The sequence below is a fragment of the Haliotis rufescens genome, unplaced genomic scaffold, assembly GCF_023055435.1.
Source record: "Haliotis rufescens isolate VD_foot unplaced genomic scaffold, xgHalRufe1.0.p SCAF_8, whole genome shotgun sequence".
Classification (NCBI taxonomy): Eukaryota; Metazoa; Mollusca; class Gastropoda; order Lepetellida; family Haliotidae; genus Haliotis; species Haliotis rufescens.
The window spans coordinates 9,072,608-9,096,491 of NW_025964372.1; the positions used below are offsets into that span (position 1 = coordinate 9,072,608).

The 23,884-nt window shown below is 40.0% G+C and overlaps 1 protein-coding gene across 1 annotated transcript in view; it reads left to right on the forward strand.

Moving 5' to 3' along the window:
• The window catches only part of LOC124120197 (cubilin-like), a 99,325-nt gene that overhangs the window by 25,010 nt on the left and 50,431 nt on the right, over positions 1-23,884 (forward strand). Inside the window, exons 2-30 of the mRNA XM_048389180.1 lie at positions 2,869-3,006; positions 3,299-3,341; positions 4,205-4,243; positions 5,824-5,895; positions 6,913-7,164; positions 7,704-7,805; positions 8,222-8,491; positions 8,779-8,868; positions 9,377-9,646; positions 9,758-9,850; positions 10,103-10,396; positions 10,681-10,773; positions 12,038-12,325; positions 13,096-13,188; positions 13,506-13,730; positions 14,909-14,998; positions 15,303-15,554; positions 15,981-16,082; positions 16,259-16,528; positions 16,766-16,855; positions 17,137-17,406; positions 17,515-17,607; positions 17,867-18,160; positions 19,111-19,203; positions 20,196-20,483; positions 21,254-21,346; positions 21,664-21,888; positions 23,062-23,151; positions 23,456-23,707. Coding sequence (XP_048245137.1) covers positions 2,908-3,006; positions 3,299-3,341; positions 4,205-4,243; positions 5,824-5,895; positions 6,913-7,164; positions 7,704-7,805; positions 8,222-8,491; positions 8,779-8,868; positions 9,377-9,646; positions 9,758-9,850; positions 10,103-10,396; positions 10,681-10,773; positions 12,038-12,325; positions 13,096-13,188; positions 13,506-13,730; positions 14,909-14,998; positions 15,303-15,554; positions 15,981-16,082; positions 16,259-16,528; positions 16,766-16,855; positions 17,137-17,406; positions 17,515-17,607; positions 17,867-18,160; positions 19,111-19,203; positions 20,196-20,483; positions 21,254-21,346; positions 21,664-21,888; positions 23,062-23,151; positions 23,456-23,707 — 4,825 coding nt within the window. The 5' untranslated portion in view covers positions 2,869-2,907. The remainder of the gene's footprint in view (positions 1-2,868; positions 3,007-3,298; positions 3,342-4,204; positions 4,244-5,823; positions 5,896-6,912; positions 7,165-7,703; positions 7,806-8,221; positions 8,492-8,778; positions 8,869-9,376; positions 9,647-9,757; positions 9,851-10,102; positions 10,397-10,680; positions 10,774-12,037; positions 12,326-13,095; positions 13,189-13,505; positions 13,731-14,908; positions 14,999-15,302; positions 15,555-15,980; positions 16,083-16,258; positions 16,529-16,765; positions 16,856-17,136; positions 17,407-17,514; positions 17,608-17,866; positions 18,161-19,110; positions 19,204-20,195; positions 20,484-21,253; positions 21,347-21,663; positions 21,889-23,061; positions 23,152-23,455; positions 23,708-23,884) is intronic.

The window sequence follows — 23,884 nt, forward strand, 5'->3', positions numbered from 1 at the left end:
AGAGACGAGGCTATCGCAGAGCCCACACTGGTTTAAGAACAAGTCTGAGGCTATGGCAGCATTACAACAAACTATTCAACGCGGAATTGACATACCCGGCTGTTTGGGTGGTCCGTATTATTATCTAGTATTGAGATCAAGGAAAGTAATGTAATCAAGGAGACAACCCTTGTCCAGCTTGTTTCCAGTTTGTTTTCCAACGGCCCTTTCCAGGGCCACCCATCTCTCCCGAAAGAACGCTTTCATCCTTTGCTTTGACGACCCTCAAACCCAAACAAAGAACCCACCCCCTCCTCCTCCCTCCCTCCCTCCCTCCCTTCACCACCACCCTCCCTTCACCACCACAACCACCTTCACGTCCATGTTTAGAACAACAACAACAACAACAACAACAACAACAACAACAAAAGATTTTTGACGCGCTTCTTTCAATGTCGATCTTGTTCACCTTTTACGTGCGCTTCTCCGGGTTTTCCCCTCCTCCCCGGAAATGGATGCGCACGCGGGACCCATCATGCACTGCGCCGGTCACGTGACCGGAAGTGACGTCACGTGCCGCCATCTTTGTACTGAAATCCTGAGTGGTACTGAATTCCTGAGTGGTACTGAAATCCTGAGCGGTACTGAACCGCTGTACACTACTACTTATGTCCACCCCAATAAATTTTACATGACCCTGTTCATACTCAAAATAATGACCAATGAGTAAGGTATGACCTAAGTCATACTTAAGTTGAGAGACCGTTATATTATTGACCGCGACATCCTCCTCCTCGTCCTCTGGTCTGAAGAGATCGTTGAATATACATTGTCTATAAACTACTAAAATGTTGGCTTATGGGGGTAACCTAGTGGTTAAAGCGTTAGCTCGTCACGCCAAAGACCCGGGTTCGATTCCCCGCATTGGCAACATGTGTGAAGCCCATTTCTGGTGCCCTCCAAAGTGATATTGGTGGAATATTGCTAAAAGCGGCGTAAAACGATACTCACTCACTCCCTCCCTCACCCACACACTCACAAACAAAAGTTGGCTCAGAATCAAGTTTTGATGATACAAAAAATCATCCAACAAATATAGATTAAATTACCCCGGTTCGAAATGATGTGTAACCGCCGTAGGACCACAGTTCCACGATGAACGGTCATGCATGCAGTCATGGGCACTATGTTTTGTTTTGTTTATTTGTTTGTTGTTTAATGCCGCACTCAACAATATTCCAGCTACATGGCGGTGGTCCGTAAATAATGAAGTCTCGACCATACAATCCAGGGACTGACATCATGAGCATCGATCCACGCACGTGGGATAAGATGACATGCATCATCCAAGTCAGCGAGCCTGAACATCCGATCCCGTTGGTAGCCTCTTACGACAAGCATAGTCGCCTTTACGGCAAGCATGGGTTCCTGAAGGCATATCCTTTGGATGTACTGTGACAGAATCGTTGAACCTTATTATCGGAGATTAACAACAACATTTGCATCTGAAGATGGCAACAACTGAAAGCACTTTTGTCCTCTCAGCGTCCAAGACGTCATATGACCGAAGAATTCGGCAGGTGCATAGGCATGCTTGAAACTGGAAGTCACGTTCCAAACGTCTTTGGTGTCAGTCAAAGTATGATCAACAGGCCAAACAATCGATACCAGACGTTTCCGGCGACATGAAGATGGTCGACAGCGTCCCACCACACAGCGGGATAGACAAGTTTCTCCTGATTGCAGCAAGACGCTATCACTTCATGACTGTTATCATACGTAGAAATGACCAGCGGAACGCCAGTGGCGTTAACGTTTCTACTCAGTCGGTCAGCAATCGTCTCCGTGTGGATGGACTCCGGTCGCGAAGGGTATGCAGTCAATAGAGGTGGAAGAGCCGATCTCCAACAGCGGGACACGATGACAGGTGTGCGCCACAGGGATGACAGTCTGGATGTGTACCTTGGACCGCAGGCTTCTGGACCGGACTTCATCCTCATGGACGATAACGCACTTCATTGTGCCAGTGTCGTTGATGCCTGCTTGTGAGCAGGAGACCATTGTCCGCATGGAGTGGCCAGCCCGGTCAACAGACCTCAACCCTGTCGAAAGCATGTGAAAGAGCTGGAGATCGCCCTCTCACAACGCTCTGTCCTCCCAGATACTCTACAGGAACTCTACAATCTTCCTTGTCAATTATCCAGATACAAATTGGGAGCATAGGACGATCACATACGGGCTACTGAGAGATTGTTTAACAGATGTATTTTCTGCTGGTAGGATTTTCTTAAAGTCTTTAAGGTCGGACGGCACATCTCGTGCAAGATAACTGATCATTCAGACCATTTATTCTTGAACTCAGCGTTTTAGTATGCAATGAGAAACGTCAGAGTTTGAATGCACGATCGTTCACGAATATCCTCGCTACGACCCATCCCAGAGAGCTAAACGACGAAAGGTATACCAACACTATGGTAGTATCGACTCCGAACCTTCCGCTCTCCGGCCGGACGCTCTACCACTAGACCACGGAGGCTGCCGGGCCTGGCTGGTCTCCACGTAACGCCTTATACGGTGAGCTAGACACCTCCATACTTCAAATAATGTTTGACAAATTTGATGTTTTTCCGTGTTGCAGTTGTCAAGACAAGCAGAAACAGTGCATACCGAATCCCTACAACACGCGTGCTTTTATACCCTGGTTTACATAATCAATAGCATGATTACTGCATGAAAGACACTTTTTGTCATCAGATCGTGTTTTTCTGCTGAGGTTGCGTTTGTGTTACATGTATTCATATTTTCGTATCCGATTTGAACACCAGAAAGGTTGTTTGTATCCACTCGATTGTTTGAACTTTTGTTGCTGAGTATATATATTAATTTCAGTGCCGACTGTCAATCAAGTGCACATACGCGTGCATCAAGATGCCCTTTTCCCCCTACTTGGGCGTGGCCACAGTGCTGGCCGGGCTGTGTCTAGTGCTTGTGTGTGACGCGGAACCCCACAGCCACCTTAACTGGCTGGTAGGTACATCAGTAGAGTATATTTGTGTCATTTATAACGTAATCCCACTGTAAAGTACAAGATGGTTTTTTTATGACAGGCTTCTTTCGTAATTACATACCTGCATACATAAAAATATTGAGGCTTAAATGTGCAGCAGTTAAACTTCCTCACTACATTCAAACTTCTATTCACAAGCCACTATTACTTGACTGCTTGAAGACATTTATCACTTTTAAAAAATTGCAGTTGAAATACAGTGCACAAGTAAATTGTTTTCTTGACATTTATTTGTTTTTCATGATGTTGCAGAGGATGTCTTCACTCCGCAAGAAACGCCAGGCGCAGTCGTCAAGTGAGTATAAATCTTTCTCTCCAAATTCTAAAAGTCATGGTATATAGAGAACTTCTGATTAATGATTTATATATTTGTTTGTAAACGTATCACGTAAATATTTAACATTGGATTTTATAACACGTAAAGTTATTTCTGAAGCACTGTTTCGCTCAGAAAATAATTTCTTCGCACCACATCTTAAACAGGTACAACGTTATGTATCAGTGCAGTCAAGTCTCGTTAATCCGACAATCGGCTTTATCCGACACAAATTAATGATGGGAACCGATTAAATCAGTTTTATTTAGACCCGTTAATCCGACAGTCTCGCACTCCGACTCCGACACACCTGATTTACAACGAATTGCTGAAATCACACATTCATCAGTCTCGTTAGTCCGAGGCAGTGATCCACTACTCCGTAGCTGCATATATCAACGGCTGCAGAGATAAACTTGCTTAACAATAAACAATCACTGCTTTAAATAAACAAAACATGATAAATCACATGCCCCGATTACCTCAATGTCATCTAAATCGGATACAAGTTCTCGCTACCGCTAAGGACATCCCATTACAGGTCACGTCAGAAAGACCTTTCGCGAACTTTGACCGACCAATGAAATTACTAACAGGACGTCGACATTAGCCACTAAGAAAGCAGCTTTCTTAAGCATTGCGGCACTAGTTTCAAATTGGCGACTTCCATTCCAGACTTTGCTTTAAAAAGTATTTTGAATCAGTCATACAATCCGTAACAGCAGTTTTATTTCAAACTTTAGAGGCAAACTCCCGCTGACAATGTAACACTACAATATGAATATTTCCTTTACTCGTTATGTTTAATTTTTCTATTTCAAATACTTCCTTGCACGTTTCAGACACGGCACCAGCCATCACAAGCCCCTCCTACACCACCTGTAAGCCTATTACGACTGTCCAATATTAAATTGATACTATCGTGTCATGAGAGGTTATCCCGCTTGTGTGTTTTGGGGAGGGTACATACTAGTATCCTGAATAAATATTATGAATTGAACATTGTTTTCATCGAGCCAAGGCGAGCTTAATACATAACATTTATTCCTAATACAGGATACTTACTCTCCCCGAACACACAAGCGTGATAAGCTCAGTATCATATAAAGTCATTCTTCAATTCTGTGCTCGAAAGTCTCTCTCCATCTGTCACAAACATTACCTCAACATTCAAGTTTTCCTGGAATGTGCGCATTAATATAATAAGAGATGTGTCAGTCGGACAGTGACAGTAGCCAATATAGTTCCAACTGAAACCTGTTTCTTATGCAGTGGTGTAACTACATGCAAAACAACAATTGCCAACGCAAATTGTTTTAACTTGCCTTTCGCTGCCATCCATCGGTCTGTCCGATAGAGTAACTGCCAGGGAAGCTACTCTAACCCTAGTCTATGAAACGTCACGGCCACAGCCAGACCTTGTTGACAGTCGGCCTGTCCTGTCATAACATTACGAAGTGCAGTCAAATGTACGTACACACAGCGACAAAACGAAACAAGGTAACAATTCGAACATATTTCGGCCAAATCCAACTCTTTTAATTTGTGGAAAAGGTTCCAAGCCGCAGAGGTCTACAAGCAAAGATATGGCTACTTATGCCCGCGCAAAATTGTTTCGCAATTTATAAATCCAAAGTTGCCCAAACTTCCGAAATGAATTAGCTACGTCACCATTAAGACATTGGTTTTCACTCTATTAGACTATTCTTTTGATAATGAAAGCAATTGTCACAGTAGTTTTTCCAGATTCTCGATGGTTAATTCTGACTCGATCGCCGAATGATAGGGCGATGCCATGTTTGTTTATAAACAGTGAAAATATTCCGTAATTGACCTTTGATATTTGCATCTCTATCTGAATATGACCGCAACGGATATCGTTTTTATCCGAGAAACCCACCCATTATGATAAATATAAGATACTTGCCTAGAATATGGGATAATTGTCACATGCTTTCCTTGTGATATATGTCACCAGACAGATGAAATACCACTGAACATGTACAACATACAACTGGTGTGTTACTGTTTCGAATACCGACTCTTGTTCTTGTTCTTGGTCTGCTGGAAGCCACTGCAAAGAAAATACACAATGCATTAGTCTTTTACCTCCGTGGGTGAGGTGAGTGAAATTTGTTTGACACCGTTGGTGCAAGCAGCATAGTTCGTAGATGGATCGGCTGGTCAGGCTCGTTGCCTTGGTTTGTGGATCGATGTCCATACTGTCAATCACCAGATTGTCCGGTCCAGACTCGATTCTTTACAGACGGCCGTCATATAGCGGGAATATTGCTGAGTGCGGCCTTAGATATAAAATATAGACCTAAAACCCTAAGGTAATCAGTTAACACTGAGAATATTAGAAGTCAACTGGTTTCATTGACGCAGTCCTTTTACCTCTTTAGACCATATCGATGCCTTCTGTAGATAACATATTCATATTGGATGCCCAATTTACAAGGGCTGGCAGGAACAAGGGCCGGGACTACAAACACTCTTGGATACGACAGGGACACGTCCACCAACTCAACCTGTAAGTAACACACACTATGCAAAGACAAGTTCATTTTAGACGTGTACGCTAACCTAACCAAAGCAATGTCTGAATACAACCCGAGTGCAGTTAGTTCACTCACGGCGTATATCACCTTAATTAACCCGTAAAAACCTAGGCGGGACTTGGTCTTCAGCAATGACATTATTCATGCTTGTCGTAAGTGGCGACTTACAGAATTGAGTGGTCAGGTTAGATGACTTGGTTGATGCATGTCATCGTATCCCATTAGCGTAGAACGATGCCCATGATGTCAAACACTCGATCATGTAGACCGCCGTCAGGTATGGCTGAAATATTGCTCAGTGCGGCGTTTAACAACACACAAACGAAACAAATGAGCAAATTGTGAATCCATTTGACATATTACAATATCGAGGTAACGTCTTTTCCTCCGCCAGCAGCATTATCTCTGTGAAGAAAAGATTGTCATCATTATTCGAAATTGACTGAAATTGTTTTTAAGGCAATTTACAAAACTCCAAGATATTTCAGGCAATTTACAAAATTAATATTTTCCAGTCAGATTGACTAAAATTCATAAAACTGTTCAAAAGGTTTCAATCTCATTAAAATCAGATTAGACCATTACGACTTTTCATCCGACCAATCAAAGCGTCGCTTACCAGATCATGAAATGTGTTTTCGAATCAGGCAACCTCGAAAACGTAAACACGGGGTAATCCGAACGACAGTTGCGGCCCGTACGACTGATTCCAAAGAACAGAAGAGCACCATGGCCAAAGTTCAGATGTATTTAGTTTGCAAGTTTTATATATGAAGAACAATCCTTACTCAACCCAACTTTCTTATTCCAGTCATCATACAACAGGTTTCAGCAATTCAGGGTGTACAGTTTCTGGATGAAAGTCACACTCGTTCAGTGTGTTGTGAATTAATTGTTGATTTTGATATAAGTCCGTGTTATACTGGACAACACTCATTATAACCTTGGCACCCTGTGTAGCAAATTATGACAACATCGTTGTGTTGCAGACACATGTGATCGAGTATATCGTACAACGTCAGGGATTTTGGATTCTTACTCTGTGTCAAGAGTTGCACTCGCACAAGACATGGACTGTGAATACATCGTTCGTCCCCCGTACTACCCCTTCCTCATGACAATGTACTTCAGTCCATTCTTTATGCCGTACAACTTCACGGACAACAACGGCACGTGTTCTGGCAGCTATGTGGAGATCAACGGCACACAGTATTGCGGAACTGTTTATGGCCAGTATAACTGTAAGAACTATACTATACTACTACTACTACTACTACTACTACTACTACTACTACTGTATTGTAATATATTTGTTTAAATATAGGGTGTCGCATTGTTATAGGTGTATGCATTTAGAGCAGATAAGTTAAACGAAATTGAAGAAAATGGTTTGTTTGTTTGGTGTTTGACGTTTAATTTATTCCATGACGGCGAGCTGTAAATACTCGAATCTGGATGAGACAATCCTGTGATTGATATTATGAGCAACGACTCACGTCGTCATGTGCGATGAAACGCAATCAAATCACTGAGCTTGGCCACACTATCCATTAGCTAGCCTCTTACAACCAGCATACACCAGCATATGTTGCTATGGACCTGTTATAACCCGAAATCTCCACGGGACGTCGAACATGTAAAGCACATGGATCACACCTTATCAGCCTTGAAACGCTGTACTGAAAATCCAAAGTGACTGACACTTATATAGGAATTTGTAATTTGTCATAAGGCCCTACTTCACCAAAAAAACAGAAATCGTAACTTGATATGTGTCCAGTCTCATCAGAGGAACCTGAGCTGCCTGTGCGGTATCATCACTCTGTTACTCCAGTCGGAGGGAGGAGGGAAGTCTTTCACATCTACTACAACACAAGGCCCGGTAGGTATCTCAGATGACAAATACGTGATTAAAGATTAACTAGATTTATTGCCCTTGAAATGCTTCTTCAAATACTAATATAAGATGCTACGAGATAAATCGCAAAGAACAATAAAGAATGAGGCCTGGTTTACGTCACAATAAACATTGTGCCATCATGACGTCATTTCTGGACATTCGAACATACCTCTCGCATATTGATGATGTCGTAATTGGATAACGGTATTTTTAGTGGGTAGTGAGTTGTTCCCCATGATGTAGCTGGGCAAAAGTGGCCAAAAGTGGGCGAGATATTGCAATCTGTTTTGGAAGAAGGTACCGATAATAGGAGCGAAAATCGTGAGAATATTCAGAAAATACAAACTTAACCTGCCTGTTTATAAGTTCCGTCCAAATGAATAATGTCACTTTCTCAGTTTCATGTAATATAACGCTGACCGACACTGCGGGCTACATCAACAGCTACTCTGGTCATGGCTATGCGTCAGTGTACAGGCATTCCTACAACGACGGCACTCACTGCATCTTCACAATAAATGTGGACGACGTTGTGGGTCAGACAATTGTCTTTAGTCTCAATCAGTTCCACCTGGAGGACCCTGACAACATCACATCTGTCTGTAATGACTATGTGGATATGAATGGCGAAGAGAGACTGTGTGGATACCAATACGGGACTCGAAGTTGTAAGGGCAGGGTTTTTATCATTTTCAATCAATTAAAACACATTTGTTCTTATGTTTAACAAAGTGTAGCTAATAGTCAGAAGGGCAGATTTTGTCTAAGAAATCCGTAGTTGTGAGGGATCTTCTGACAGAAACACAACTATTATCTTTTGCATATTGGTGACACTTGCCCAATAATTTATACCAAATACCCATGTTGTAATTGGCCTGGTTAAAATATGAGAGGGTGTAATAATCCTTCTCAAGTTGTGTCATTTAAAAACATATTTTATCTCCTTTTGTTACAGTCAACTTTGATGGTACTTTTGTCGTAACCTTCACCAGTGACAATAGTCAGACAAACATGGGCTTCAACATCCATTACAACATCGTGCCAGGTGACTATTTCATTAATGGTGTATAGAAAACACTTGTCTTTTCCACTTTGAAAGACTGTCACTGACATGATGCACATTGCATCGTGTCTTCTTGTAACTTTTAAGATGTATAACATCATCCGTGATTACAGATCGATTCAATCAGAATGATCACTCACAGACATTACTCATATTCTGAAAGCATTGGGGTAGCCTAGTGGTTCAAGCTTCCCCTCGTCAGGTCGAAGGCCTGGGATCGATTCCCCACATGGGTGCATCGCGAGAAGCTCATTTCTGACATCCACTGTCGTGATAGAGTTAGAATATTGCTAAAAGCGACCTAAAACCAAGCTCACTCACTCCTCATTATCTGTATATATTACATTAACATAAAGCTGCTGTTCATGTTGATGATAACTTTTATTCATAACATTATGTTCCCAGAAACAGTGTCACCTTGCCCTTCTTTACCAAAACAATAAGTAAATGTAATCCTATTGTTGATCACATAGCATGCATCAATTTTCAGCTGGATGCCTGGTCACGCACAACACCACTGAAGGCACTCTCATCAGCCCCGTGACAAGCAGTGGTCTGTACCACAACAACCTTGACTGCCGATACATCATTTTAACATCATATACACGGACCAAGGTCATGGTCACCATCAATGCTTTCGACCTCGAATCCCCATCGTACAGTTCGAGCTACTGTTACAACGACTATGTAACCTATTCAGACGGGTCCTACACTTCCGGGAGATACTGTGGTGTCATCGCTGCAGGAACCACGTTTACTTGTGAGTAACGTTTTATATTATGTTTGTCAATTTGATCACCGTGATTTGTTATCATAAATGGACTCTTTGACTGTACATGAAGTAAAACGGGTACACTTTTATTTCTTGAAGGGTTCACGAATGCGAGACAATTCGACTTTGTCTTTCATACAAACAACGAGATCAGCAGACAAGGTTTCAATGCGTCCTACAAGATTGAGGAAGGTAATGGTATACGTAGTGTGATATTCTTAAACGACAGAAAAAGTGGTTCCATGTTACCATGTAACTCTTGAACTTGTGACGTAATGAGATTGACGAACACTAAAAATATAGAGATCAATGGATTACTCCACAAACCGATCCATTTGATATACTTCAGTATCGAGATAATCTACTTTCTTTCCCGCGAAAGACAGACCTCCCCTGTTAAGAATTGATTTTCGTTATAATAAGAATTCTTTTTTGTTATTTCAGATATTTGCGATGAGCTATTTACCGACTCTAATGGCACAATAAGGAGTCCCGTATACAGTACAGGTCTCTACAGACGTAATCTGAACTGCACCTATATCATCAGACCTCCAACACAGGGTCCTTACAGGTTCAATCTGACGTACTCTCAGTTTGATCTTCAGAGGACGTACTACAACTCCTCATCTTACAGTCTGAGTACATCATGTAGCTACGACTACGTGGAGACCAGGTTCTCAGGACTCACCGGCACCAGCAGATTGTGTGGCAGAATGAGCTCACCAAGAACGTACTTCTGTAAGTCATGACCCCCGTGAGTGTGTCATCTGTGTATACATACATTTGTGCTACATTACAGGTACCATGCTACCAAAATCGTTCAAATCAGAGAAATAAATTAATACAATTCCTATCGCATTATGTCTTATACTATATTTCGATTGTTTTTGTTTTCTGTAACATGACAGACATTGATCGATGTTACTGGCCTTTGGCCGGTGACGGACATTGTCAATATAACCATGGGAATATAACCTAGAGTTGTGAGAATTTCCAGTAATAGTGAAGTATTTATATTTCAGACAACAGTATGAATGGAGGAATAGTCATCAATTTTGTGACAAACAGCAACATTGAGAGAAGGGGGTTTGTGCTGAACTATTCATATGACGAAAGTACGTTCACATGTGTATTGAATCTTTTAGCAAATACTATCCATCACAATGCTTGTATATTCGATCACCTGTTAACAATGCGATCAACCATAGGTCATACAGGGCGTCATGATCAAATAAACGTGTATATGTAAGATTACTGGACAAGAGTTACCTTAACCATGGACCCTGTTTACAGTTTTGTGCCTCGATGTCAATCTCTACATTGACAGAGATACATATGTGCAGTATCAAGTTGTCGATGTTATTCCTCTGACTATTTCATCGATACCTTATATGTGTGTGCTTGCGTGCGTCCGTGCATCCCTGCGTCCGTACTGTTGATGTGTAACGCAGCACTCAGACATATACTTTCTTCATGACGGCAGCCTGGAACAGAAAAACTGATATGATCAACAATCCACGCCGTTGAGGCAAGATGCCATCAACCAAGAGTTACCTTAACCATGGACCCTGTTTACAGTTTTGTGCCTCGATGTCAATCTCTACATTGACAGAGATACATATGTGCAGTATCAAGTTGTCGATGTTATTCCTCTTACTATTTCATCAATACCTTCATCAATATCAATATGTGTTTGCGTGCGTGCGTCCGTGCATCCCTGCATCCGTACTGTTGATGTGTAACGCCGCACTCAGACATATGCAAGCAAGATGCCATCAACCTAGTCACAGAGCCTGACCACCCTCTCCATTATGTCGTCTCTTGCGACCAGCAGAGGTTGCTAGGGGCCAGTTCAAACATGGAATCCCCACGGGGATCCAAACAAAAAAGTTGTTTTGCCATATTTCAATTTCATATTTGATTACCGTTGTTTTGGAGTTAAAGATTAACCTTCGTTTTATCACTTCTCTCTTTTAGAAATGGTTGCTAATATATTTCACATGTCAGAAAGTTTTTTCTCTTCCCTCGAATGATATTAAAATGTGTATTTCGGTTTTACATATTGTAACCATATTGCAGATACTGTTAAGTTTTGTCTCATTGCTGTGACCTACATCAATGTGTCATCACAATCTGATGACGTGAATGGTCACCCATATTAATGTCATGTCAAACTTTCTAATATTGCGTAAAACTGCATTCTTTCGTTTGCCATATGATCGATCAGTAAGTAATATTCAGTCTCGAGAAAGATGATGTTTCTGGAAAAATATTTGCTATTGTTTTAAGTGTTTTTAACTGTATATATATATCATTGCATTAGTCCAGATTAACGTTGGTATAACATACAGATCAAATCTTCTTTTGCTTCCTCAACAGACAGCTGTTACCAGGTCCTGACAGATGCTGATGGACAGATTCAGGTCCCTGATGATGGCAGCGCCACCTACTTACCTAACCTCGACTGTCTGTTCACCATCAGACCTCCAGCAGGTCGGCTGTGGGTTGTTAACATCACTCTGGAGGAGTTCGACGTGCAGAGATATTATTCTTATTACAGTAACAGTTTCTCCACCTCCTGCAGCAAGGATTACATACAGATGCTCTACGATGGCTATTCTTCCTCCAGGATGTGCGGAACAAGGACTTCACCCAAATCTTACATATGTTTGTACCATCCATGCTTGCCATCACCATTTGCTTGATAAAACAATGTTTGTACATGTACACATGATATCTTTAATGTATGTTTAAATGGATTTGCTCGATTGTTGCTCAAAAGATGTGAAACATTGGAGCTGCTGGCATATTGCTGGACATAAATGGAAAGTTGACCTTTAGAAAGATGAAGTCATCCTTTCTTTCATCCAGTGTTGTGGATAGTTATTGTTACTTTGAATCTGTAGGCATATATCTTAATCAGATGAGGCAGTCTCTCGGGATTTCTCATCTCATGCTAAGGTGGATAAATCAGTTGAAGGGAGTTGGCTATTTGACCATTATTGAATGATATCAGATCATCGAAATACCTGACCCTGATGTAAACTTTTTCACTAAATTCCTTTGTTCTATTTTTTCAACTAGTACAGAGATTCTGACTTGTATGCGTAAATAACTAGATCTGCAAGGAGGAAAGCACAGTTGGTGCCCATGGGGATGCCTAAATTATTGCATACATATCATGCTCCCAATGTCACATCGATGCTATCTGTGAGGAAGTCCATCACTTTACGAAGTGTTTTCCAAGTAAACTTCAGATAACATTTGATTTAGTTTTAACAAATATTCCTAAACCTTTGAAGATAGAGATACTTAATACATCTATGGTCTCCACGTTCATGGACAAATGTCCCATGGATCAGAGACCGAAGAAAGACAATTACATGTGTTTAAAATGGTGGCTTATATGTGTATACATTTTACTTCTTTATCTTCAGACAACATCTATGACAGTGATGTGAATATCACTTTCCACAGTGATGCCTCCGTTCAGAGGAATGGTTTCAACATATCTTTCTCCTACACTGAAAGTAAGCAGACGTCTTGCAATAGAAGGTTATATGCCCTGATTTTGTGTATACAAATACTCACTAAATGAAGTACAATTAATCTTTATCAAGAAATTATCCCTGTGCATCTTGAAAAGTGCAGCTTGTTACAAATGCTAATCTCTATTGCAGTTCCAGACCGTTTTAACTTGTAACCTGATCCCCCAAATGAAGATGCATATACAACTTTACATGACAGAAATATTTAATAAATGTGTGTCACCCCAGCAGCTTCATTTCAAGTGCTCAAACCTATATATTATAGCAAACTGACATAGCAAAATGTGTTGACATTTCAGACACCTGTGTGACGGACCTCGACCAGAATACTGGTACAATCCGCAGCCCTGTGACTGAGGGTGGGGTGACCTACCCAACAGACACCTTGTGTATTTACTACCTGGACCTGGGAGATGCCCTCAAGACTGTTACTTTCACAGTCAGGGTCTTTGATGTAAACTGTGGTGATTATTTCATCGTTAACGGACAGCGTTTCTGTGGAAACAGATTGACCCAGACTACATGTGAGTAGTGAATCTATGTTAATTTCTATATTTCTTCACGCAGTCTACTATTTAGAGCATATGACTGAAGTGACAACGTCAATTACTTGGCAAATCTCAAGAAACCCAACGATGGTCTTTACACTGAATCCCGCCAATAAGAATTTCTAATTTTTCATACATTGCCGTCAAGTTAAGCCCCTGAATACTGAGTAATGTTTGTAGCGCACATTTTCATATGATCTGGAAAGTGAATGTTGTGCGAAAAATGGACTCGCGCGGCATCAGATCTACCGCTCACCTTAAAATTACGCATGGATGTGGATTATTTATTTTCCCATCTAATGGTGTGAATTTAACTGCAAATCTTGGAAACCTGTTTGAAAAAAGAGAAGACTGCTGAGTGCTTTCCGAGATGATGTAAAGCGTTGTTAAACAGTAAATTTCTCCACTTTCTAGTCTACGCCAATAAAAGTAATGTTAAAGTATTTTTTGTTATTTAATAGCTCTGAATGACATAAATAAATATCAAATGTATTTTTTGGCTATTATATAACTTTATACATTCAACAAAAAATAGCTTGCCATAAAGGACGAAAATCAATTTTTCTCTATGACGTCAAAAGACGACACAGAGGTAACATATGCACAAAGAAGTGGGGGTATAACTCTGCTATGTTTAGCATTAGTTCATTGTACCCCAGGTCACTTTTTGAGGATTTGCTATGGATCAGGACAATATATTTTTGTATGTTTTTTTTCTTCTCAAGGAGCCAAACTACAATCGGTTATCCGAAATACAGCTAGTATGACCTTACTTCAGGGAAAATACAGTTTTCAATGTGTGTGTGTGTTGTGCCCTGTAACACATTTTCTATTTGCTGTGTAGTATGTTATGTTATTACAATCTTGATGATTGTTTATATTTACCTGCACATCCTTGTTCGTTGTGTACCAATGTCTTATTTCCTTTGCCTATTCATTATTGTACTTTTATAGCCTTTCCGATCCAAAATACTATTCCTAAAACATAAATAGTGAGCTACATAGATGATATATTGTCTCAGTATAATCTAAAATTGGGAATGCCGAAAAACAAGTAGTACTACTTTACTTCAGGGAAAATACAGTTTTCAATGTGTCCATTTAGAACTCATAAAACTACTATTATTTACTGGATGTGCGCTTTTTTCCTTCAGTCCATATGACAGGGAGGGTCAACATGACCTTCTTGTCCAATAGTTACAGCACAGGACGAGGAGTGGATGTCGACTACCTTGTAACTAACTGTAAGTGGCATTATAGATTCCTTGTGTGGTGAAAAGAAAAGAAAATGCGTCGATAGTTCGATGAATATATTGTGAATTATTTTCTCTGTCTTTTTCAAAGAACAGAAGAGCACAATGTGTCCAGTCACCGTTCAACAGTTAGAAGAAACTCAAAACTTACAGTGCATGAATGATTGTCCCACACACGTTTAGTGTTCTTTAGAATAGTATATGATTTTGTAAATTAGTGAATTGAAATACAGGAAAACACTGATTATCACCTTTGGTATCCCTAAAATCATATCATGACATCGTTTTCTTTCAGACACATGTGATCGAGTATATCGTTCAACGTCAGGGAATTTGGATTCCTACACTGTATCAAGAGTTCCTCTTGCACACGAAATGGACTGTGAATACATCATTCGTCCCCCCTACTACCCATTCATCTTGACAATGTACTTCAGTCCCTTCTATATGCCTTACAACTTTATGAGCAGCAACGGCACGTGTTCTGGCAGCTATGTGGAGATCGACGGCATACAGTACTGTGGAACCGTTTATGGCCAGTATAACTGTAAGAACTGTACTAAAAGTTAAAAATATAGGGTGTCGCATTGTTATAGTATTTAGAAATTGAAGAATATGTTTTTTGGTTTGTTTGTCGTTAATGCCACACTCAAGTTATAATATAGCTTTGTGACAGCGGCCTTTAAATAATCGAACCTGGAACAGACAATCCAGTGAGCGGTATTGGTATCAACGATCAACACCGTTTATGTAAGATGATACATATTCATATCAGCCACCTTACGTGACAACCCAAACCATTCTCCAAGAGGCCGCCTCCTACGACCAGCGTAGGACCTTTTCATAGCGCGAAAACCAAGCAGATAAAGTGCAAGTTATCTATCTTGAAAAAATGTGCTGAACATCAAACTGATCAGATACTGACACTAATATATGATGTGTAATAACGCCCTACTTCTTGATATGTTTCCAGTCTCATCCGAGGAGCCTGAGCTGCCTGTGAGGTACCATCACTCTGTTAATTCAGTCACAGGGAGGAGGGAAGTCTTTCACATCTACTACAACACAAGGCCCGGTAGGTTATCTCGATGATAATAAGTGATCAAAGGTGATCTAGGTTTATTGCCCTAAGAATGTTTCTTTATGTGGTTTTATGGTCATTTTCAATAAATTACCCATTCTATATATTGATATATTTTACGTATACACATTTGATAAGTTGCGTCCAGATGAATAATGTCAATTTCTCAGTTTCATGTAATATAACGCTGACCGACACTGCGGGCTACATCAACAGCTACTCTGGTTATAGCTATGAATCAGTGTACAGGCGTTCCTACAACGGTGGCACTCACTGCATCTTCACAATAAATGTGGACGACGTAGTGGGTCAGACAATTGTCTTTAGTCTCAATCAGTTCCACCTGGAGGACCCTGACAACAGCACATCTGTCTGTAATGACTATGTTGATATGAATGGCGAAGAGAGACTGTGTGGATACCAATACGGGACTCGCAGCTGTAAGTGAAGGGCTTTTATCCCCTTTATTCAAATAAGAGAAATGTGTTCTTATGCGCAGCCAAATGTAATTAATGAATCTGGTATTAGTCACGTATACAGGAGAGCTCTTGCCTCAAGGTCCATAACAAATAACAATGTTGTAATTGTCCTGGTTGATATAGGTGTGATTCGTGATTATCTTTCTCACGTTCTACAGTCTGACATTTTAAAACATATTATACCTCTTTCTGTTACAGTCAACTTTGACGGTACATTTGTCGTGACCTTCATCAGTGACAATAATCAGACAAACGTGGGCTTCAACATCCGTTACGACATCGTGCCAGGTGACTATGTCAATCATTAATTTCTCTTTCTTAAAGACTGTCAATGACATGATGCACATTACTCCGTGTCTGTGATCACAAATCGTTTTCAATCAGAATGATCAGTCACAGACAAAACCCATATTCTTTATAAATTACAAAAAACATTAACCTACTGCTGTTTACTTGGATGATACGTTCCTTTTCATGACATTATGTCCATAGAAACAATGGCACCTTGCCCTTCTTTACCAAAATCCTATAATCCTGTTGTTGATCACATAGCATGCATCAATTTTCAGCTGGATGCCTGGTAACGTACAACACCACTGAAGGCACTCTCATCAGCCCCTTGGCAAGCAGTGGTCTGTACCACAACAACCTTGACTGCCGATACACCATGTTCACATCCTACACCCAGACTAAGGTCACGGTCACCGTCAATGCTTTCGACCTTGAATCCCCATCGTACAGTTCGAGCAGCTGTTACAACGACTACATATACTTCTCAGACGGGTCCTACACTTCCGGGAGGTACTGTGGTGCCATCGCTGCAGGAACCATGTTTACTTGTGAGTAACGTTCATGTTATTTTCTAAATATAATGGTACTCATGATTTGTTTATTATCTTTATCATCTTTCTCTTCAAGTAAGACAAATGCACTTTTATTTCTTGAAGGGTACACGAATGCGAGACAATTCGACTTTGTCTTTCATACAAACAACGAGATCAGCAGACAAGGTTTCAATGCGTCCTACAAGATTGAAGAAGGTAATGGCATAAATTATACGATATGATACATTTAAAAGACAGAAATAGTGGTTCCCTTTCATAAAGGTATGAGATCGTAAATTGACGAGACTGATAAATATCATGCATATAAAAGATCGATGGATTAATATACTCCCCATACCAATCATCTTGATATATTCCAATATTGATATAACACTTTATTTCCTTCGAAAGACGACATTCTCCCTTGAAAGAAAAGATTTTCGTCATTATCATAATTCTCATTTTGGTATTTCAGATATTTGCGATGAGCTATTTACCGACTCTAATGGCACAATAAGGAGTCCCGTATACAGTACAGGTCTCTACAGACGTAATCTGAACTGCACTTATATCATCAGACCTCCAACACAGGGTCCTTACAGGTTCAATCTGACGTACTCTCAGTTTGACGTTCAGAGGATGTACTACAACTCCTCATCTTACAGTCTGAGTACATCATGTAGCTACGACTTCGTGGAGACCAAGTTCTCGGGACTCACCGGCAACAGCAGATTGTGTGGCAGGATGAGATCACCAAGAACGTACTTCTGTAAGTCATGATCCCCGTGAGTGTGTCAACTGTGTATACATACATTTGTGCTTCATTGCAGGTACCATGCTACCAAAATCGTTTGAGTTCAAATCAGTGAAATTAATTAGTACAATTCCTATCGCCTGATTTAACGAAGGAAATAACTATATATTATAATCTTTATAGTAGGATAGGGGCGCCATCACTATTTGCAAATATGCATATCTCTCTTCTACGATTGACAACTAAGTTGTACTGTCCGTTACATGTGGGTTTTATTAAGTTTATTATATACTATTTCACCGCCTCTGTGATCTTGTGGTAGAACGTCCGCCCGGAAAGCGGAAGGTCGGGAGTTCGATCCTTGGCGTCATACCAAAAAACGTTAAAAGATAGCACTTGTTGTTACCCTGCCTGTCGCTCGACATTGAAGGGCTAAAACAGGACTGGTCGGCACGAAGTCAGTATACTGTGTCTGAGTGGTTTATTCGTGTTAATCTACGGCATGGTATCTCAGTGGGCTAGCATTACAAAATCGACATTAGTCCCGACTTGTACAAACAGCCAAGAACACACAAAGACGTATATGCACGTCGCTATATAAGTGCAATAATCGTGAACGCAACGACGTTAAACCTCATTTCATATCACCTCACCTAATATAATAATTATATTTTCCACGTTTAACTTGTCTGTTTTTTGCCCCATCTACCTTATAAGCATTAATGAGGAATCCTGGATTAAGAAAGAAATATTCCATTTTGTAAAAGCCCACGTGATTGTTCTTTATACAGATGCGGGAACAATCATCATCAATAAAACACGTGATTGTGGCCAGACATACCATATTTCGAATGTTTTTTGCTCAAAGACACATGTGGCCAGTGATGGACATTGGCAATATAACCATGGGAATATAACCGAGAATTGTGAGAATTTCAAGTAATAGTGAAGTATTTATATTTCAGATAACAGTATGAATGGAGATGTAGTCATCAAATTTGTGACAAACGGCAACATTGAGAGAAGGGGGTTTGTGCTGAACTATTCATACGACGAAAGTACGTTCACATGTCACATGTTTATTGAATCCATCACTATGCTTGTATATTCGATCACCTGTTAACAATGCCATCAACCATAGGCCATACAAGACGTCATGATCAAATCAACGTGTATATATAAGGTTACTGGCGAGAGTTCCCTTAACCATGGACCCTGTTTACAGTTTTGTGTCTTGATGTCAATATCTACATTGACGGAGATACACGTGTGCAGTTTAAAGTTGTCGATATTATTCCTTTTACTCTTTCATCATGCGTGCGTGCGTTCCCGGTCCGTACGTTTGATGTTTAACGCCGCACTCACCAATATTCTATCTTTATGAGGCCAGCCTTTTATAAAATATGCTATTCTGGAACAGAAAAATCAGTCACTGACACAAGGAACAAACCATGCCGCTGGGGCAAGATGCCATCAACCTAGTCACAGAGCCTGACCACCCTCTCAATAATGTCGTCTCTTGCGACCAACAGAGGAATCACCATGGTGATCCAGATAAAAAAGTTGTTTGGGCCATATTTCAATTTCATATATGATAGCCATCGTTCTGGAGTAAAAGATTTACCTTTGTTTCTCATCACGTCTCTCTTTTAAAAATGGTGGCTAATATATTTCACATGTCAGAAAGTTTTGTCGAATGATATTAAAATGTGTATTTCGGTTTTATATATTGTAACTATATTGCAGATACTGTTAAGTTTTGTCTCATTGCTGTGACCTACATCTATGTGTCATCACAATCTGATGACGTGAATGGTCACCCATATTAATGCCATGTCAAACTTTCTAATATTGCGTAAAACTGCATTCTTTCGTTTGCCATATGATCGATCAGTAAGTAATATTCAGTCTCGAGAAAGATGATGTTTCTGGAAAAATATTTGCTATTGTTATAAGTGTTTTTAACTGTGTATATATATATATCATTGCATTAGTCCAGATTAACGTTGGTATAACATACAGATCAAATCTTCTTTTGCTTCCTCAACAGACAGCTGTTACCAGGTCCTGACAGATGCTGATGGACAGATTCAGGTCCCTGATGATGGCAGCGCCACCTACTTACCTAACCTCGACTGTCTGTTCACCATCAGGCCTCCAGCAGGTCGGCTGTGGGTTGTTAACATCACTCTGGAGGAGTTCGACGTGCAGAGATATTATTCTTATTACAGTAACAGTTTCTCCACCTCCTGCAGCAAGGATTACATACAGATGCTCTACGATGGCTATTCTTCCTCCAGGATGTGCGGAACAAGGACTTCACCAAAATCTTACATATGTTTGTACCATCAATGCTTGCCATCACCATTTGCTTGATAAAACAATGTTTTTACATGTACACATGATATCTTTAATGTATGTTTAAATGGATTTGCTCGATTGTTGCTCAAAAGATGTGAAACATTGGAGCTGCTGGCATATTGCTGGACATAAATGGAAAGTGGACCTTTGGAAAGATGAAGTCATCCTTTCTTTCATCCAGTGTTGTGGATAGTTATTGTTACTTTGAATCTGTAGGCATATATCTTAATCAGATGAGGCAGTCTCTCGGGATTTCTCATCTAATGCTAAGGTGGATAAATCAGTTGAAGGGAGTTGGCTATTTGACCATTATTGAATGATATCAGATCATCGAAATACCTGACCCTGATGTTAACTTTTTCACTAAATTCCTTTGTTCTGTTTTTCCAACTAGTGCAGAGATTCTGACTTGTATGCGTAAATAATTAGATCTGCAAGGAGGAAAGCACAGTTGGTGCCCATGGGGATGCCTAAATTATTGCATCAATATCATGCTCCCAATGTCACATCGATGCTATCTGTGAGGAAGTCCATCACTTTACGAAGTGTTTTCCAAGTAAACTTCAGATAACATTTGATTTAGTTTTAACAAATAGTCCTGAACCTTTGAAGATAGAGATACTAACTACATCTATGGTCTCCACGTTCATGGACAAATGTCCCATGGATCAGAGACCGAAGAAAGACAATTACATGTGTTTAAAATGGTGGTTTATATGTGTATACATTTTACTTCCTTATCTTCAGACAACATCTATGACAGTGATGTGAATATCACTTTCCACAGTGATGCCTCCGTTCAGAGGAATGGTTTCAACATATCTTTCTCCTACACTGAAAGTAAGCAGAAGTCTTGCAATAGAAGATTATATGCCCTGATTTTGTGTATACAAATACTCACTAAATGAAGCACAATTAATCTTTATCAATAAATTATCCCTGTGCATCTTGAAAGGTGCAGCTTGTTACAAATGCTAATCTCTATTGCAGTTCCAGTCCGTTTTAACTTGTAACCTGATCCCCCAAATGAAGATGCATATACAACTCTACATGACAGAAATATTTCATAAATGTATGTCACCCCCACAGCTTCATTTCAAGTGCTCAAACCTATATATTATAGCAAACTGACATAGCAAAATGTGTTGACATTTCAGACACCTGTGTGACGGACCTCGACCAGAATACTGGTACAATCCGCAGCCCTGTGACTGAGGGTGGGGTGACCTACCCAACAGACACCTTGTGTATTTACTACCTGGACCTGGGAGATGCCCTCAAGACTGTTACTTTCACAGTCAGGGTCTTTGATGTAAACTGTGGTGATTATTTCATCGTTAACGGACAGCGTTTCTGTGGAAACAGATTGACCCAGACTACATGTGAGTAGTGAATCTATGTTAATTTCTATATTTCTTCACGCAGTCTACTATTTAGAGCATATGACTGAAGTGACAACGTCAATTACTTGGCAAATCTCAAGAAACCCAACGATGGTCTTTACACTGAATCCCGCCAATAAGAATTTCTAATTTTTCATACATTGCTGTCAAGTTAAGCCCCTGAATACTGAGTAATGTTTGTAGCGCACATTTTCATATGATCTGGAAAGTGAATGTTGTGCGAAAAATGGACTCGCGCGGCATCAGATCTACGCTCACCTTAAAATTACGCATGGATGTGGATTATTTATTTTCCCATCTGATGGTGTGAATTTAACTGCAAATCTTGGAAACCTGTTTGAAAAAAGAGAAGACTGCTGAGTGCTTTCCGAAATGATGTAAAGCGTTGTTAAACAGTAAATTTCTCCACTTTCTAGTCTACGCCAATATAAGTAATGTGCGACAATTTTTGTTATTTAATAGCTGTGAATGACATAAATAAATATCAAATGTATTTTTTGGCTATTATATAACTTTATACATTCAACACAAAATAGCTTGCTATAAAGGACGAAAATCAATTTTTCTCTATGACGTCAAAAGACCACACAGAGGTAACATATGCACAAAGAAGTGGGGGTATAACTCTGCTATGTTTAGCATTAGTTCATTGTACCCCAGGTCACTTTTTGAGGATTTGCTGTGGATCAGGACAATATATTTTTGTATGTTTTTTTTCTCGAGGAGCCAAACTACAATCGGTTATCCGAAATACAGCTAGTATGACCTTACTTCAGGGAAAATACAGTTTTCAATGTGTGTGTGTGTTGTGCCCTGTAACACATTTTCTATTTGCTGTGTAGTATGTTATGTTATTGCAATCTTGATGATTGTTTATATTTACCTGCACATCCTTGTTCGTTGTGTACCAATGTCTTATTTCCTTTGCCTATTCATTATTGTACTTGTATAGCCTTTCCGATCCAAAATACTATTCCTAAAACATAAATAGTGAGCTACATAGATGAAATATTGTCTCAGTATAATCTAAAATTGGGAATGCCGAAAAACAAGTAGTACGACTTTACTTCAGGGAAAATACAGGTTTCAATGTGTCCATTTAGAACTCATAAAACTACTATTATTTACTGGATGTGCGCTTTTTTCCTTCAGTCCATATGACAGGGAGGGTCAACATGACCTTCTTGTCCAATAGTTACAGCACAGGACGAGGAGTGGATGTCGACTACCTTGTAACTAACTGTAAGTGGCATTATAGATTCCTTGTGTGGTGAAAAGAGAAGAAAATGCGTCGATAGTTCGATGAATATATTGTGAATTATTATCTCTGTCTTTTTCAAAGAACAGAAGAGCACAATGTGTCCAGTCACCGTTCAACAGTTAGAAGAAACTCAAAACTTACAGTGCATGAATGATTGTCCCACACACGTTTAGTGTTCTTAAGAATAGTATATGATTTTGTAAATTAGTGAATTGAAATACAGAAAAACACTGATTATCACCTTTGGTATCCCTAAAATCACATCCTGACATCGTTTTCTTTCAGACACATGTGATCGAGTATATCGTTCAACGTCAGGGAATTTGGATTCCTACACTGTATCAAGAGTTCCTCTTGCACACGAAATGGACTGTGAATACATCATTCGTCCCCCCTACTACCCATTCATCTTGACAATGTACTTCAGTCCCTTCTATATGCCTTACAACTTTATGAGCAGCAACGGCACGTGTTCTGGCAGCTATGTGGAGATCGACGGCATACAGTACTGTGGAACCGTTTATGGCCAGTATAACTGTAAGAACTGTACTAAAAGTTAAAAATATAGGGTGTCGCATTGTTATAGTATTTAGAAATTGAAGAATATGTTTTTTGGTTTGTTTGTCGTTAATGCCACACTCAAGTTATAATATAGCTTTGTGACAGCGGCCTTTAAATAATCGAACCTGGAACAGACAATCCAGTGAGCGGTAT